The sequence below is a fragment of the Eretmochelys imbricata genome, chromosome 5 (genome assembly GCF_965152235.1).
Source record: "Eretmochelys imbricata isolate rEreImb1 chromosome 5, rEreImb1.hap1, whole genome shotgun sequence".
Lineage (NCBI taxonomy): Eukaryota > Metazoa > Chordata > Testudines > Cheloniidae > Eretmochelys > Eretmochelys imbricata.
In genome coordinates this window covers 81,423,523-81,435,720 of record NC_135576.1, presented here as the reverse complement: position 1 = coordinate 81,435,720, position 12,198 = coordinate 81,423,523, and the positions used below count along the sequence as shown (strand labels likewise).

Below are 12,198 nucleotides of genomic sequence, written 5' to 3'. Positions count from 1 at the left end.
GAACTTTGGTTATGATTTGTAATAACACCATAAGTAGACAAGATTCCACTGATTTAAATTTTCTTATGAAAGCTTTGGATATCTTATAATCTTTAATGCAAGGTTAACAAAGTGTTTGAGTATGTATCTGTGTTCACGTAAATTGCAGGCCAGATACTGATCTCAGATCATAGAATCATAGAATATCAGGGTTGGAAGGGACCTCAGGAGGTCATCTAGTCCAACCCCCTGCTCAAAGCAGGACCAATCCCCGATTAAATCATCCCAGCCAGGGCTTTGTCAAGCCTGACCTTAAAAACTTCTAAGGAAGGAGATTCCACCACCTCCATAGGTAAAGCATTCCAGTGTTTCACCACCCTCCTAGTGAAAAAGTTTTTCCTAATATCCAACCTAAACCTCCCCCACTGCAACTTGAGACCATTACTCCTTGTCCTGTCCTCTTCTACCACTGAGAATAGTCTAGAACCATCCTCTCTGGAACCACCTCTCAGGTAGTTGAAAGCAGCTATCAAATCCCCCCTCATTCTTCTCTTCTGCAGACTAAACAATCCCAGTTCCCTCAGCCTCTCCTCATAAGTCATGTGTTCCAGACCCCTAATCATTTTTGTTGCCCTTCGCTGGACTCTCTCCAATTTATCCACATCCTCCTTGTAGTGTGGGGCCCAAAACTGGACACAGTACTACAGATGAGGCCTCACCAATGTCGAATAGAGGGGGACGATCACGTCCCTCGATCTGCTCGCTATGCCCCTACTTATACATCCCAAAATGCCATTGGCCTTCTTGGCAACAAGGGCACACTGCTGACTCATATCCAGCTTCTCGTCCACTGTCACCCCTAGGTCCTTTTCCGCAGAACTGCTGCCTAGCCATTCGGTCCCTAGTCTGTAGCTGTGCATTGGGTTCTTCCGTCCTAAGTGCAGGACCCTGCACTTATCCTTATTGAACCTCATCAGATTTCTTTTGGCCCAATCCTCCAATTTGTCTAGGTCCCTCTGTATCCTATCCCTGCCCTCCAGCGTATATACCACTCCTCCCAGTTTAGTATCATCCGCAAATTTGCTGAGAGTGCAAACCACACCATCCTCCAGATCATTTATGAAGATATTGAACAAACAGATGCACCATTGTTAATCAGCACCAGTGTAAAAGAAGTTTAAGTGAAATAACAAGCAGGCCCGGCATCCTTGTTGTCCTTTCCAGTGTTTCTGAATGGATCTATATAAGCCACAGGAATCAACATATAAAAAGAGTAATGTTTTGTTTTGTTAATGTGGAAAAAGTCCTGGATCCCATGAGATGAAATGTGCAAAGAATGGCTCTTCGGCCCTGAATCCATAGTCACTGCACTTAAAAAATATTTTGTGTTAGAGGCATTTCTGTGTGCAACTATTCCAAGATAAGATGTTTCACAGCATTAAATGTGTAATATAGCTGCATTAATTTTCTCTATTATATTGATACAGATATTAATGAGTGTGCATTGGATCCTGATATTTGCTCCAATGGAATTTGTGAAAACCTACGTGGTAGCTATCGTTGTAATTGTAACAGTGGCTATGAACCTGATCCCTCTGGAAGGAACTGTGTTGGTAAGTTATTTGAGGTATTAATTAATTATTAATGATTAAACTCACGTTGATTTTAGTGGAAGCAGGAGAGGGCCTTTAGTGTGTGAGAGAAGTGGCTATTACCTTTAGCTACAATGAAAAAGCACTAAATCTCTTTAGAAAATCTACCCCTTTCAGTCTGTATATTCAGGAGCAACCCATACTCTATGAGGACCACAGCATGAAATAAATGTCTCCTGAACCTTCTCTTCTGGTCTTCAAACAACATCCCAACCTCTCCAAGTTTGTCATCAGAGGCAAGCTCCCCACAGAACAGACCATACCAACTCAAAGCAGCACCAGACTCTGACAGAACAACAGATGCAAAACCTAGAGACACATCTCCAGTGTTGCGATGGTCAACACCTCCCACATGGGTCCTATGCAAGCCTATCACAATATGTAGTGTACCTCATCCAGTTCACTAAATGCCCCAGTAACAAGTATATGAGTGAAATGAGACAATCACTATGCTCTCTAATGAATTCACACAGAAAAATGCTAAAAGACAAAAACACCATATCGACTGTGGGTGTACCCTTTTCACAAGGTGATCATTCTATATCTGACCTCTCAGTCCTCATCCTTAAAGGAAACCTGCACAACACCTGCAGATGACAAGCCTGGCATAACTTTGATAGACACTAAAAATCATGGACTGAATAGAGACACTGGTCTATTACAGCAATCTGTAACCCATTTAAACCACACACCTCACCCTGAGCTTTTCCCCACTTTCTCCTTTTCGCCCATGACTGGAGAAGGGTTAACTGGCCACTTTCATTTGAAAGGTCCCATGAAATACCATAGAATCATAGGACAGGAATGGACCTTGAGAGGTCATCTAGTCCAGTCCCCTACACTCATGGCAGGACTAAGTATTATCTAGACCATCCCTGACAGGTGTTTGTCTAACCTGCTCTTAAAAATCTGCAATGATGGAGATTCCACAACCTCCCTAGGCAATTTATTGCAGTGCTTACCCAGCCTGACAGGACGATTTTCCTAATGTCCAACTTAAACCTCCCTTGATACAATTTAAGTCCATTGTTTCTTGTCCTATCCTCAGAGGTTAAGAAGAACAGTTTTTCTCCCTCCTCCTTGTAACAACCTTTTACGTACTTGAAAACTGTTGTCATGTGTTAACACTAAACAACCTGTTCTAGCTTGTACATAGCAGTGGCACTCTGTGAACATTTCCCAGACCTGAAGAAGAGCTCTGTGTAAGCTCGGAAGCTTGTCTCTCTCGCCAACAGAAGTTGGTCTAGTAAAAAATATTACCTCGCTCACCTTGTCTCTCTAATTACGTAATTGTCCTTTTTTGCTTCTTTTTAAAAAATTGTCAGTTAAAGAGGGGGATAGAACTTTTCTTTACTGTAACATTAACCTTGAGAAATCAAGCAGTCAAAACACAGGAAATACCAAAAGGTTGCTCCTACGGTTTTAAGTTGCACATACATTGTATGAGAGGAAGGATGGTCTTGTTAAAGCACTGAACTGGAACTCAGAAATGCTGAATTATTTTCTCAGCTCTGACACAGACTTCCTGTGTGACCTTTGGCAACTCACTTAGGGTCCAATTCAATGTCCACTGAAGTATGTTGGAATCATCTTATTGGTTTTGACTGAAATTAGATTAAGCCCTTAATTTCTCTTACATCCCCAGCTGTATAATAGCACTTTCTTCACAGGAAAATTGGGAGGATAAAGTGTTTGTGAGGTGCTAAAATACTACAGTAATGGGAATCACAGAATAACTTTTAAAAAAATAAAATTTTATATTTTTGTTTTCATTGTTAAGCATAAGCAGTTTACAGTAATAATGTTTGTTAATGTATATTATAGAAGATTTGCAAAAGTCTAAAGTAAGGTTAAGGAGCAACATTAACTTTTGGGTTTTCTGGATTTTTTGGTGCTTGGCTTCCCAGCTTTAATGTTAGCTTGTGGTAATATATCTGCTATCAATCAGTAGATAGGTAGAAATATGTACACTCATGAAACACTCACGTTTGCGATATTTCAGTGTGTGATCAGTTGGAGTGTAGCAGAGTATTTTTTATACGTGGATATTAGTGTAGGTGTTTCCTACTGTACCTTCTCTGATAGCAAATATTTTGCACAGAAAAAAGGAATAGCACAGTGATGTAACTCTTAATGAAATTTGGTTAAAAGCATGTTTAACATCACTACTGGCTGCCAAACAGACAAATCCGCAATTTAAACAGCATATATATAAAATATATATAAATATATATATATAAAATATAAACAGCAATAATCATGGCTGTTTATAAACAGCCAAATATCCCAAAGTCACCATGTTCGCCGGAGGACATAAAGCTGTGCTTTCCTGAAAAACTGATATATACTGACAAACTAGTTGTGACAATTCTTAAGTGTAACATAGAATATGGGGTAAGAGGAATTTGAAGGTTTATTAACTTCTTGAAACCAAGTATTGGCATTTCTCCTTGTTCAGATACAAATGCGGAAAACTGAATGTGAGACATACGACTGCTGCTGAGAGTACAGTTAAAATAATACTTGGAGAAAAGGAGGGCAGACTTGTTCATTAATGTGTCCATCTGATCTTTTCCAGACATTGATGAATGTTCAGTGAACAGACTGCTGTGTGACAATGGCCTGTGTCGAAACACACCTGGAAGCTACAGCTGTACATGTCCAAAGGGTTATGTATTCAGCAGTGAGACTGACACGTGTGAAGGTAAAAATGCTGAAGTGGGAGCCATCTGGATAGTGTTGATCTAATCAGTGATATTATAGTATTGGCATTTGAGATGAGCAGAGAAGACTCATGGTGATACAAAACAATGAAGGGAAGGAAAGGCCTATATTATGGTATAAATCAAAAAATGCATCTTGTCATTGCTCTCAGTGGAATTATTTTAGAATGATGGGGCATGACTGAATTTCCTCCAATATAGCCAGTTCATTTTCTACACAACAGTATGTTTTGTTAGACAGAATACTTTGAAGAGAAAGTTAAAGAAAATGCACATTTATCTCTTGAACATTCTGTGAATGCAGATCTCTGGTTTGTGGCCTTGATAAAGGTGTTTGTTTTAGTTCCAGAAGTCCAGTCTTCCTCATCTTCCCCGATGTTGAACAAGAGAATATCATGTAGGGCTAAATCCTGCTACTATTGATGTCAATAGCTATATTTCCATTGTATTAAGTGGATCCTGGATCTGTGCCTTACTGACTATTGATATTGTTCTTTTATTGCTGCAAAATATGTATATTTTTAAAATTGTCATTGCTCTCTGCCCTGAATGATACAAATATCACACAATATCACAAATGATACAATTAAGAATATAGCCACTGGAAGCTAGTGAGAATGTTTTGTGTCCAAAATCAATTTTGCATTAATTGGGCTGATAAATGAAGTTGGTGCAGAGGTGTTAATTTCTGTTTTATTTTGAACAGAAATGCATAATGCTACCAGGAATAGTGGAATTTTGGTAACTTTCAGTGTTGTTTTTGGGTTGGCCACTTGAATTATATAATTCAATATTATCACAGTAAGGGATTTTTCACTGTGAATTGCCCTTTTCCAAAGGGAATGGTTTGCAAGTTGAAGGCGTCAGCTTTGGAATACTTAGAATCTCATGAACCAGTGGTTCAGTTCCTGGCAGGATCAACTCAGTCCCTTTCCATTCAAAGGGAATTGTGTTCCATGCAGTCATTGAAAACTGAAGTTCTGTCTGCTCTCATTGTGTGTTAAAGATCCAACTGCACTGTTTTCAGAGTAGTCTTTTCCTATCAGTCATATCCAGGGATTTATACTGTACTGATCCCTATGCTGTCTTAGAATACTATACACAGTATTTAGCTAAAATTTATTCTTGAGAGTTTTAAGCTTTCATATTTTTTAAAAATAGTTTTAGCAGTGAAAGTGATTTTTCTCTCTATGCTTAATATTCTAGAGTCTTGAGTCTGCTGCAGACAGACATTATATTACCAAGAGAGATGTTACATTTGCTTCTTCATCTTGATATTTAACTTCAAAGCTTAACTCTGACCATAAACTTGCTAATGTATTGAACAATTTACCGGGACACAAACAACTGAGATGAAATAATTGAAATGTAATTATAAAGGACATCTCCATCCAGTTTGGGTTTTCAGTCTGAGAACATAACAAGACACATTACCATATTAATTCAAAACAAAACTAGGCCTATGATCTAGGTGTCACTGTATAAAATTGTGATAGGGTTGGATTTTTAGGGGAGCATTCAAGGAGATATCAATAGAAGCCTGAGAGTCATTTCCAATCATCAAGAAAATTCAACTCATAACTCTAAAGAATGGACATTTTTTAACTTGTATCTAAGTTTAAAAGGTGCATTAACTAAATTAATGATCAGTTTAGCCAGCCTGCATCAAATATAAAAATACAAATAGTGAGCAAGTTTGATTTATTTAAACTTATACAGCACAGTGCTTCTGACTATAATTCCTGGTATAACATTTCAATATAATAGGGACTTGGGGTATAAGGAGATATTTCACAACTACAGCAAGCAATGTCTGATAGGCAGGGGAGGGGAAGTGTGCAGACAAAATTGTAGCCCAATTAGTGGATTGTTATGTAAATTAAAATGTACTTGTACTCTGCCACTGAAAGAAAAATTATTTGAGTGATCATTCAAGATTCCTTAAAGTGATAACCGGTCATAGATAATTTTTTGCTCTGGGGATTCTAATGAATAAACTAAACTCCTGTTTGTTTACCTACAGCAACTTTGAATGTTCATAAGAAAACTTCTACATATTCATAAGTAAGCAATATATCATGATAGGGACTTGCTATGGTTACAGTATTTACGCTCCCCTGAGTACCAAGACTACATGGGGCTAGCACTGTTTGTTACACCAAAAGGAGCTAGAAGAAGCTAAGGTTGTGGCCCATCCACCCCTTTCAGATCAGTCACCAGAGCTGGTTTGCTACTTGAGGGAAGCACATCCTTTACAGAGAGCAATTGTGATTGAGTGGCTGTGCTGTCATGTGCAGTGAAGTTTTGTGTCTCAGTGAGATGTACTTCTTCTGCACTGCCCTCCACAGTAAGCAATCTTTGTTTGGTGGGGCACATTTGACCCTATAGTATTGACTACTGCTGTTACATATGTTCTATTTTAAAATTAATGTAAATTTTGGTATGATCAGTAATGCTATTTATTTGGAATCTAATAAACCCAGAATATTAAAGATATTTCTGTCTACTTTCCTACTTGGTGAAACTGACTTGGTACCTCATTCCCCAAAACTTCAGGTTTAATATAAACCTGAACTTTTGGGGAAGTTTTCCTTCTGAACATAATTATTTTAATCCAGACACCCTAAAATATATTTTGCCTACAGCAGGAGCTGAAGTGTCTTGTCAGTTATTGTTAATACACTTTTGTGTGCATATTAAATTATATACACATGCTTTATGAATGATCTGTTTTATCCATCTAAATCCCATAGTTAGGCTGAAGTTTAGATTTAGCTGATTAGGCAAAAATGATCCAGTAATGGTTTGCATAAAGCTGTCTATGAAACTATATAAAATGTATTACACTTCTTCTAACATTGAGAGGCTTGGCAGTTTGAGGAATAAATTCATCTCACTCTTTTTTTTTTTTCTCCTTCCAAATTCTGTTCTCAAAGAAATGGTAAGCAGTTCAGTTTACCTTACTTCCTGTAAAGTTTTGCTCTCAATAGTAACTGGGTCATGCTTTTACATTACTCAGATGCATGCTGTTCAACAATATATAGTTTTAATTAATATAACTTTCAGCAATAACCATAATGAAACATTAAAGCCTGTGTTGTTTTGTATTCATAAGCAAGTTATGAAAACTTCGCAAGTTGTTTGTTGTTGGGTTTGTTTGTTTGTTTGTTTGTGCCTTGAGAATCTGTGAAAGTAGAAATTTTTTACAACAAGCTCTGTGGTTTAGATTGTGTTTCCACAAATATAAACCAGGCATGCTTTGAAGTTTATTTCGAGGAATGTACAGTGGATTGTTTCAATTTTGGTTCTATGACACAATATATATATATGTACCATACTTAAAGAAAAATATTTGTTTAAAAATGGTAAATATTTTCACATATGTTTACTTTGCATTTTAAAAATTAAAAGAATATTATCAACTTAAAGTCACATTTCTGTGGAAATATCTTACTTCCTATTGTTACAATTAACAGATAAGATTATTACAACAAAGAGGGAAAAACATTATTTCCTGTTTGTTTACTTTGTGCATATGATACTCATTGACCTCAGTTCAGCAAAGCACTGAAAATGGAGTTCTGCACATTTGAGTGCCTTGCTGAAAGGGGGCCTTTGTAATTTTTCCCCTGTATGACCATTTAGGCTATCAGTCAGTTTGTTATGCAAACAGTTGTATATGTGATTAACTTTCAAAATGAGTGGTCCTGTTGACTTCAGTGGAAGTTAAGCATGTGCTTAAGTGCTTTGCTGAATTGGAGCCAAAACCCATGTCAAATGCACAAAGTAAACAAACTGGAAAAAAATAGAGATGGGGTGGGTGGGTTTGTGTTTTGAAAAGCTCTAGCACTCTGGTGGTTTAGAATAGGGACTCAAAATTTGGCAAACAGGTGGCCTTTATGCCAGTACTGTGCCTTTAGCTATCCCTGTGAAAATCTGGACAAATTATAAATGTTAGAAAAATCTCAGTTCACACATGCTCAATACAGATTTCTTAGATTTTAGCACCTAAATTCCCGGGATTCTGTTAGTACTCAACATTCCCCAGTCCAGGGTTGAGAGGAAGGACTTTCCCTGCAGTTGCAGCTCAGGGCTACTGAGGACAGGCTAGGTCTTCATGTCTGAACTGACAGGAGAGATCCTATTTCTTTTGTGTTCTCAGTGACATCCTTGCTGTGCCCAGGGAGCATGAAGGAAAAAGATGCCCTCTTCTAATACAGAGGGGACAAGAACCAAACCCGAGGGAGGTGGGGAAGGGTAGCGGGAGCAGTGGGAATAGATTGGGACAAGAAGCCTGGGTGTGGGGAATATAAACTGGAACTGGAGGCTGACAGAAAGGAGAGGGAAACTGGGATAGGGACCGGAAGTGAAGGGTGGAGACTGGAACTGGCTGGGAAAGGAGACTGAGAACCAGTGGGTAGGGAGGAGGTGAGATAGATCTCCTAAAGAAATGCGATGCCGTAGGGGCAGAACTGTGACTGGCTTGACAAAGAGATGGGTACAAGGAGCCTGATGCTGCAGGAACAGGACACAGATTGAATGAGAAAGGAGATAGGGACTTGGGGCCAGTGAGGATGGGGAATGTGGGTGGTAAGAGTGTTTGTGTGCAAGTGGAGGAAAGTGTGGGGAGAGAGAGTTTGGTATAGGAGCCAGGAGGGGTAGAATTGGGACTGGCTGTGCAAGGAAACTGGGGACAAGGTGTTGGGATGGACTGGGAATGACTGGGCAAGGAGATTGGGATGGGAGAAGTGCAGAAGGGTGAAACTAGGACTTGGTGGGCAAGGAGACTGGGATTGAGATATGAGACCTGAGGAGTGGAGACTGGAACTGGCTCTGTGAGGAGCATGGGAGCCAGCGGAAGGAAGAGATAGGTCTGGGACAGAAACAGCTTGTAAGGGACAAGTAGAAAATGTCACACTTGTGGGGAATAATCAGAAGAGTCTGCCTGCTAGAACACACTATTCTCCAGAGCCTGGAATGAAACCCAAGATTCCTGAATCTCACTATTGCTCTGCTGCCAGCAAATATCTGTGTAACCCTCTGGAAGCTTGTGTGTATCATTCCTCACTAGTGCTAGTCCATTTAGAGGATGGCAACCTACTATTACCATCAGTTACTTCTCTAGTGCAAGTGGCAGAGGTTTGTGTGCTGGATCTAAAGCAGGGGAGGGCAAACTACAGCCCGTGGGCTGGATCTGGCCCGTCAGGGCTTTCAATCTGGCTCGCAAGATTGCCAGCCCCACGGCACAGCGGGGCTAAGGCAGGCTCCCTGCCTACCCTGGCCCCATACCGCTCCCGGAAGCAGCCAGCACCGTGTCCCCGCAGCCCTTGGGGTTTGGGCAGCAGGGCAGAGGGCTCTGCGCACTGACCTCACCTGCAGGTACCACCCCCCACAGCTCCTGATGGCCAGGAATGGGGAACTGCGGCCAATGGGAGCTTGGGAGTGTTACTCACAGGCAAGGGCAGCACGCGGCGGAGCTGCCTGTTCCCCTCCTCCCCCCCCAGGAGCCACTGCGGGAGTGGTGCGGGCCAGGGCAGGCAGGGAGCTTGCCTTAGCCCTGCTGCACACCGCTGCCACCCCGGAGCCGCTTGAGGTATGCGTGCACCCGTACCCCAACCTCCTGCCTTGAGCCCCCTGCCACACACCTCCTGCACCCCAATCCCCTGCCCTGTCGCACCCTGCACCCTTCCTGCACCCCAACCCTCTGCCCTGAGCTCCTTGCCGCACCCCTCACCTTTCCTACCACCCCAACCCCCTGCCCTGAGCCCCCTTCCATACTCCACACTCCCTCCCTCACCCGAAACCATGCCCCAGCCTGCATAAAATTTCCCCACCCAGATGTGGCCCTCAGGCCAAAAAATTTTGCCCACCCCTGACATAAAGGTTCCAAATTCGCTGATGATCTGTGTGGGTATCAGTATTATTGCAGATGAAGGAATTTGTTTTTTCAATTTACTTTTTTAAAAACCTAGGAAGTTGCACACAAAAAATATGTTAAAAGAACATTATTAAGGTTGCAAAGTCACTCAGAGGCTAGGAAATACTAGAATTAAGGTTCCTGTGCAACCTTAATTCATCCCGGTGTAGTGCACATGCCTTATACAGTCACATACTACATATAGGTTGCATACTTTTTTTCAACAAGACCTCTGCCTCTTTCAGTGCACAGTATGGACCTACTCTAGGGATGAATCAGGTTGTTTAGAGAATGAGACTGTTGTCTATAGGAGCCCTGCTTCATTTGTTGCAGAAGTTGGAAAGTGTCGTGAACGTGGAAGGCTATTGCAGGAAGAGGAAGGGGGGGGTCTCATTAAGGAAGCTGAATGTTTCCATGAAGAATTGGATTCTATCCCTGCCTCTGACATAAAGTTCTTGTGTGATGCTAGGCAAGTCACTTAAACCAAACTTCATGGATGGCCACTAATTGCATGTTCCTTGGGTGCTGACTTCAGACCGTTAGTCTGGTTTGCAGAAGTTCTGAACACTTGCAGCTCACATCAGTGGGAGATGTGCTGTGAACATATAAAGTGCTCTATAATGCTAACTACTCTGAAAAATCAGGCCGTAGGCATCTCAAATTGAGCACCTACAATAAGTAGAAACTTTTTGCTTTATATGTCTGGGCACATCTACACTTCATTGTAAACCCGAGTCCGTGAGACCTGGGCTTGTGGACTCAGTGTTTCCAAGCCCACGCTTGAGCATCCACACTGCATTGTAAATCTGAGTTGATAGTTGCTGGACCCTCAGTCTCACAGTCATGCTAACGCGTCCGTACTGTACTATGCAGACCTAACTTGGGGCTGTGGGTTGACCTGTGTGCATACTGCAAAATGATGGGACTTGGATCCAAGTCTCAGTAGGACTCTGGGTCTGAACCCACCTCCTAGCAGGATCCTAGGACCTGGTCCTGAGTGCTTGCAGACTGATTTGTGAGTGGACAAAAAAAGGACTTGGGTTCAGACCTGAGTCAGAATCCAGGTTTAGTGTGCAATGTAGACATGCCCTCTGTGCCTCAGTTTTCTAGCTATAAAAGCAGGGTAATAATGTCATCTTTTATCTCACGAGGGCATTGTGAAAGTCAATTAATTAATATTTGTTGAAGCATTGAGATACTCGAGTGGTGTACACTATAGAAAAACCCATGAGGAAATTAATAATTCACTCTTCAGAGCAGGGTTTGAATAGTGTGCAGTAAATAAGATGCAGGGCTACACACCTACACAGCAAGAATAAAACAAAATACTGAATAGCTGTTCATCAAGTGGGTGCTATCCATCCTGGTGCACTGAATGAGGCAGGGTTCCTAGGGAACAAAATAACATGTGATCATGTAATTAAAGACTGTATCAACAGTGAACAGTATGCACAACCAGTATGCACAAGTGCGGCAAATTAATGTTGCACGGGAAAACTTAATTCTGGCATTTTCTAACTTTAGAGTGCTTGTCTATGCAACCTTAATATCTTCAAGATTGATCTAATAAATCAATATATATTGAATATGTGTGTGTGTGTAATATACATATATGCATGTGTAGTATACTATATTAATAGCAAAAAAGAAGACTGCTCTGTTTCTCCTAGTAGTCCTTTGAAAGGGAGAAGCTACATGTCCTCACACAGTTGAGATACCCTCATCTCCCTATTTGTTTTTTCAGTTTTAAAGAATGCATAGCCATTGAAAGCAAGGTTCGCAGAAGTACCATTACATGCAGGTTGTCCAAAGTTAGTTCTATCTTGGGACTCATTTAGTAGGTGGTGAATATTTAAGATATCTCCAGTATCACTCTGTGATCTGCCTCCACCAAATTCCTTGTTCCTGCTAGTCATATGGGAACAAG

At 40.9% G+C, this 12,198-nt stretch overlaps 1 protein-coding gene across 1 annotated transcript in view; it reads left to right on the top strand.

Annotated features, from left to right (window-relative positions):
* The window catches only part of FBN2 (fibrillin 2), a 251,187-nt gene that overhangs the window by 123,631 nt on the left and 115,358 nt on the right, over positions 1 to 12,198 (top strand). The window contains exons 18-19 of the mRNA XM_077816364.1: positions 1,467 to 1,592; positions 4,210 to 4,335. Of these exons, the coding sequence (XP_077672490.1) occupies positions 1,467 to 1,592; positions 4,210 to 4,335 (252 nt within the window). The remainder of the gene's footprint in view (positions 1 to 1,466; positions 1,593 to 4,209; positions 4,336 to 12,198) is intronic.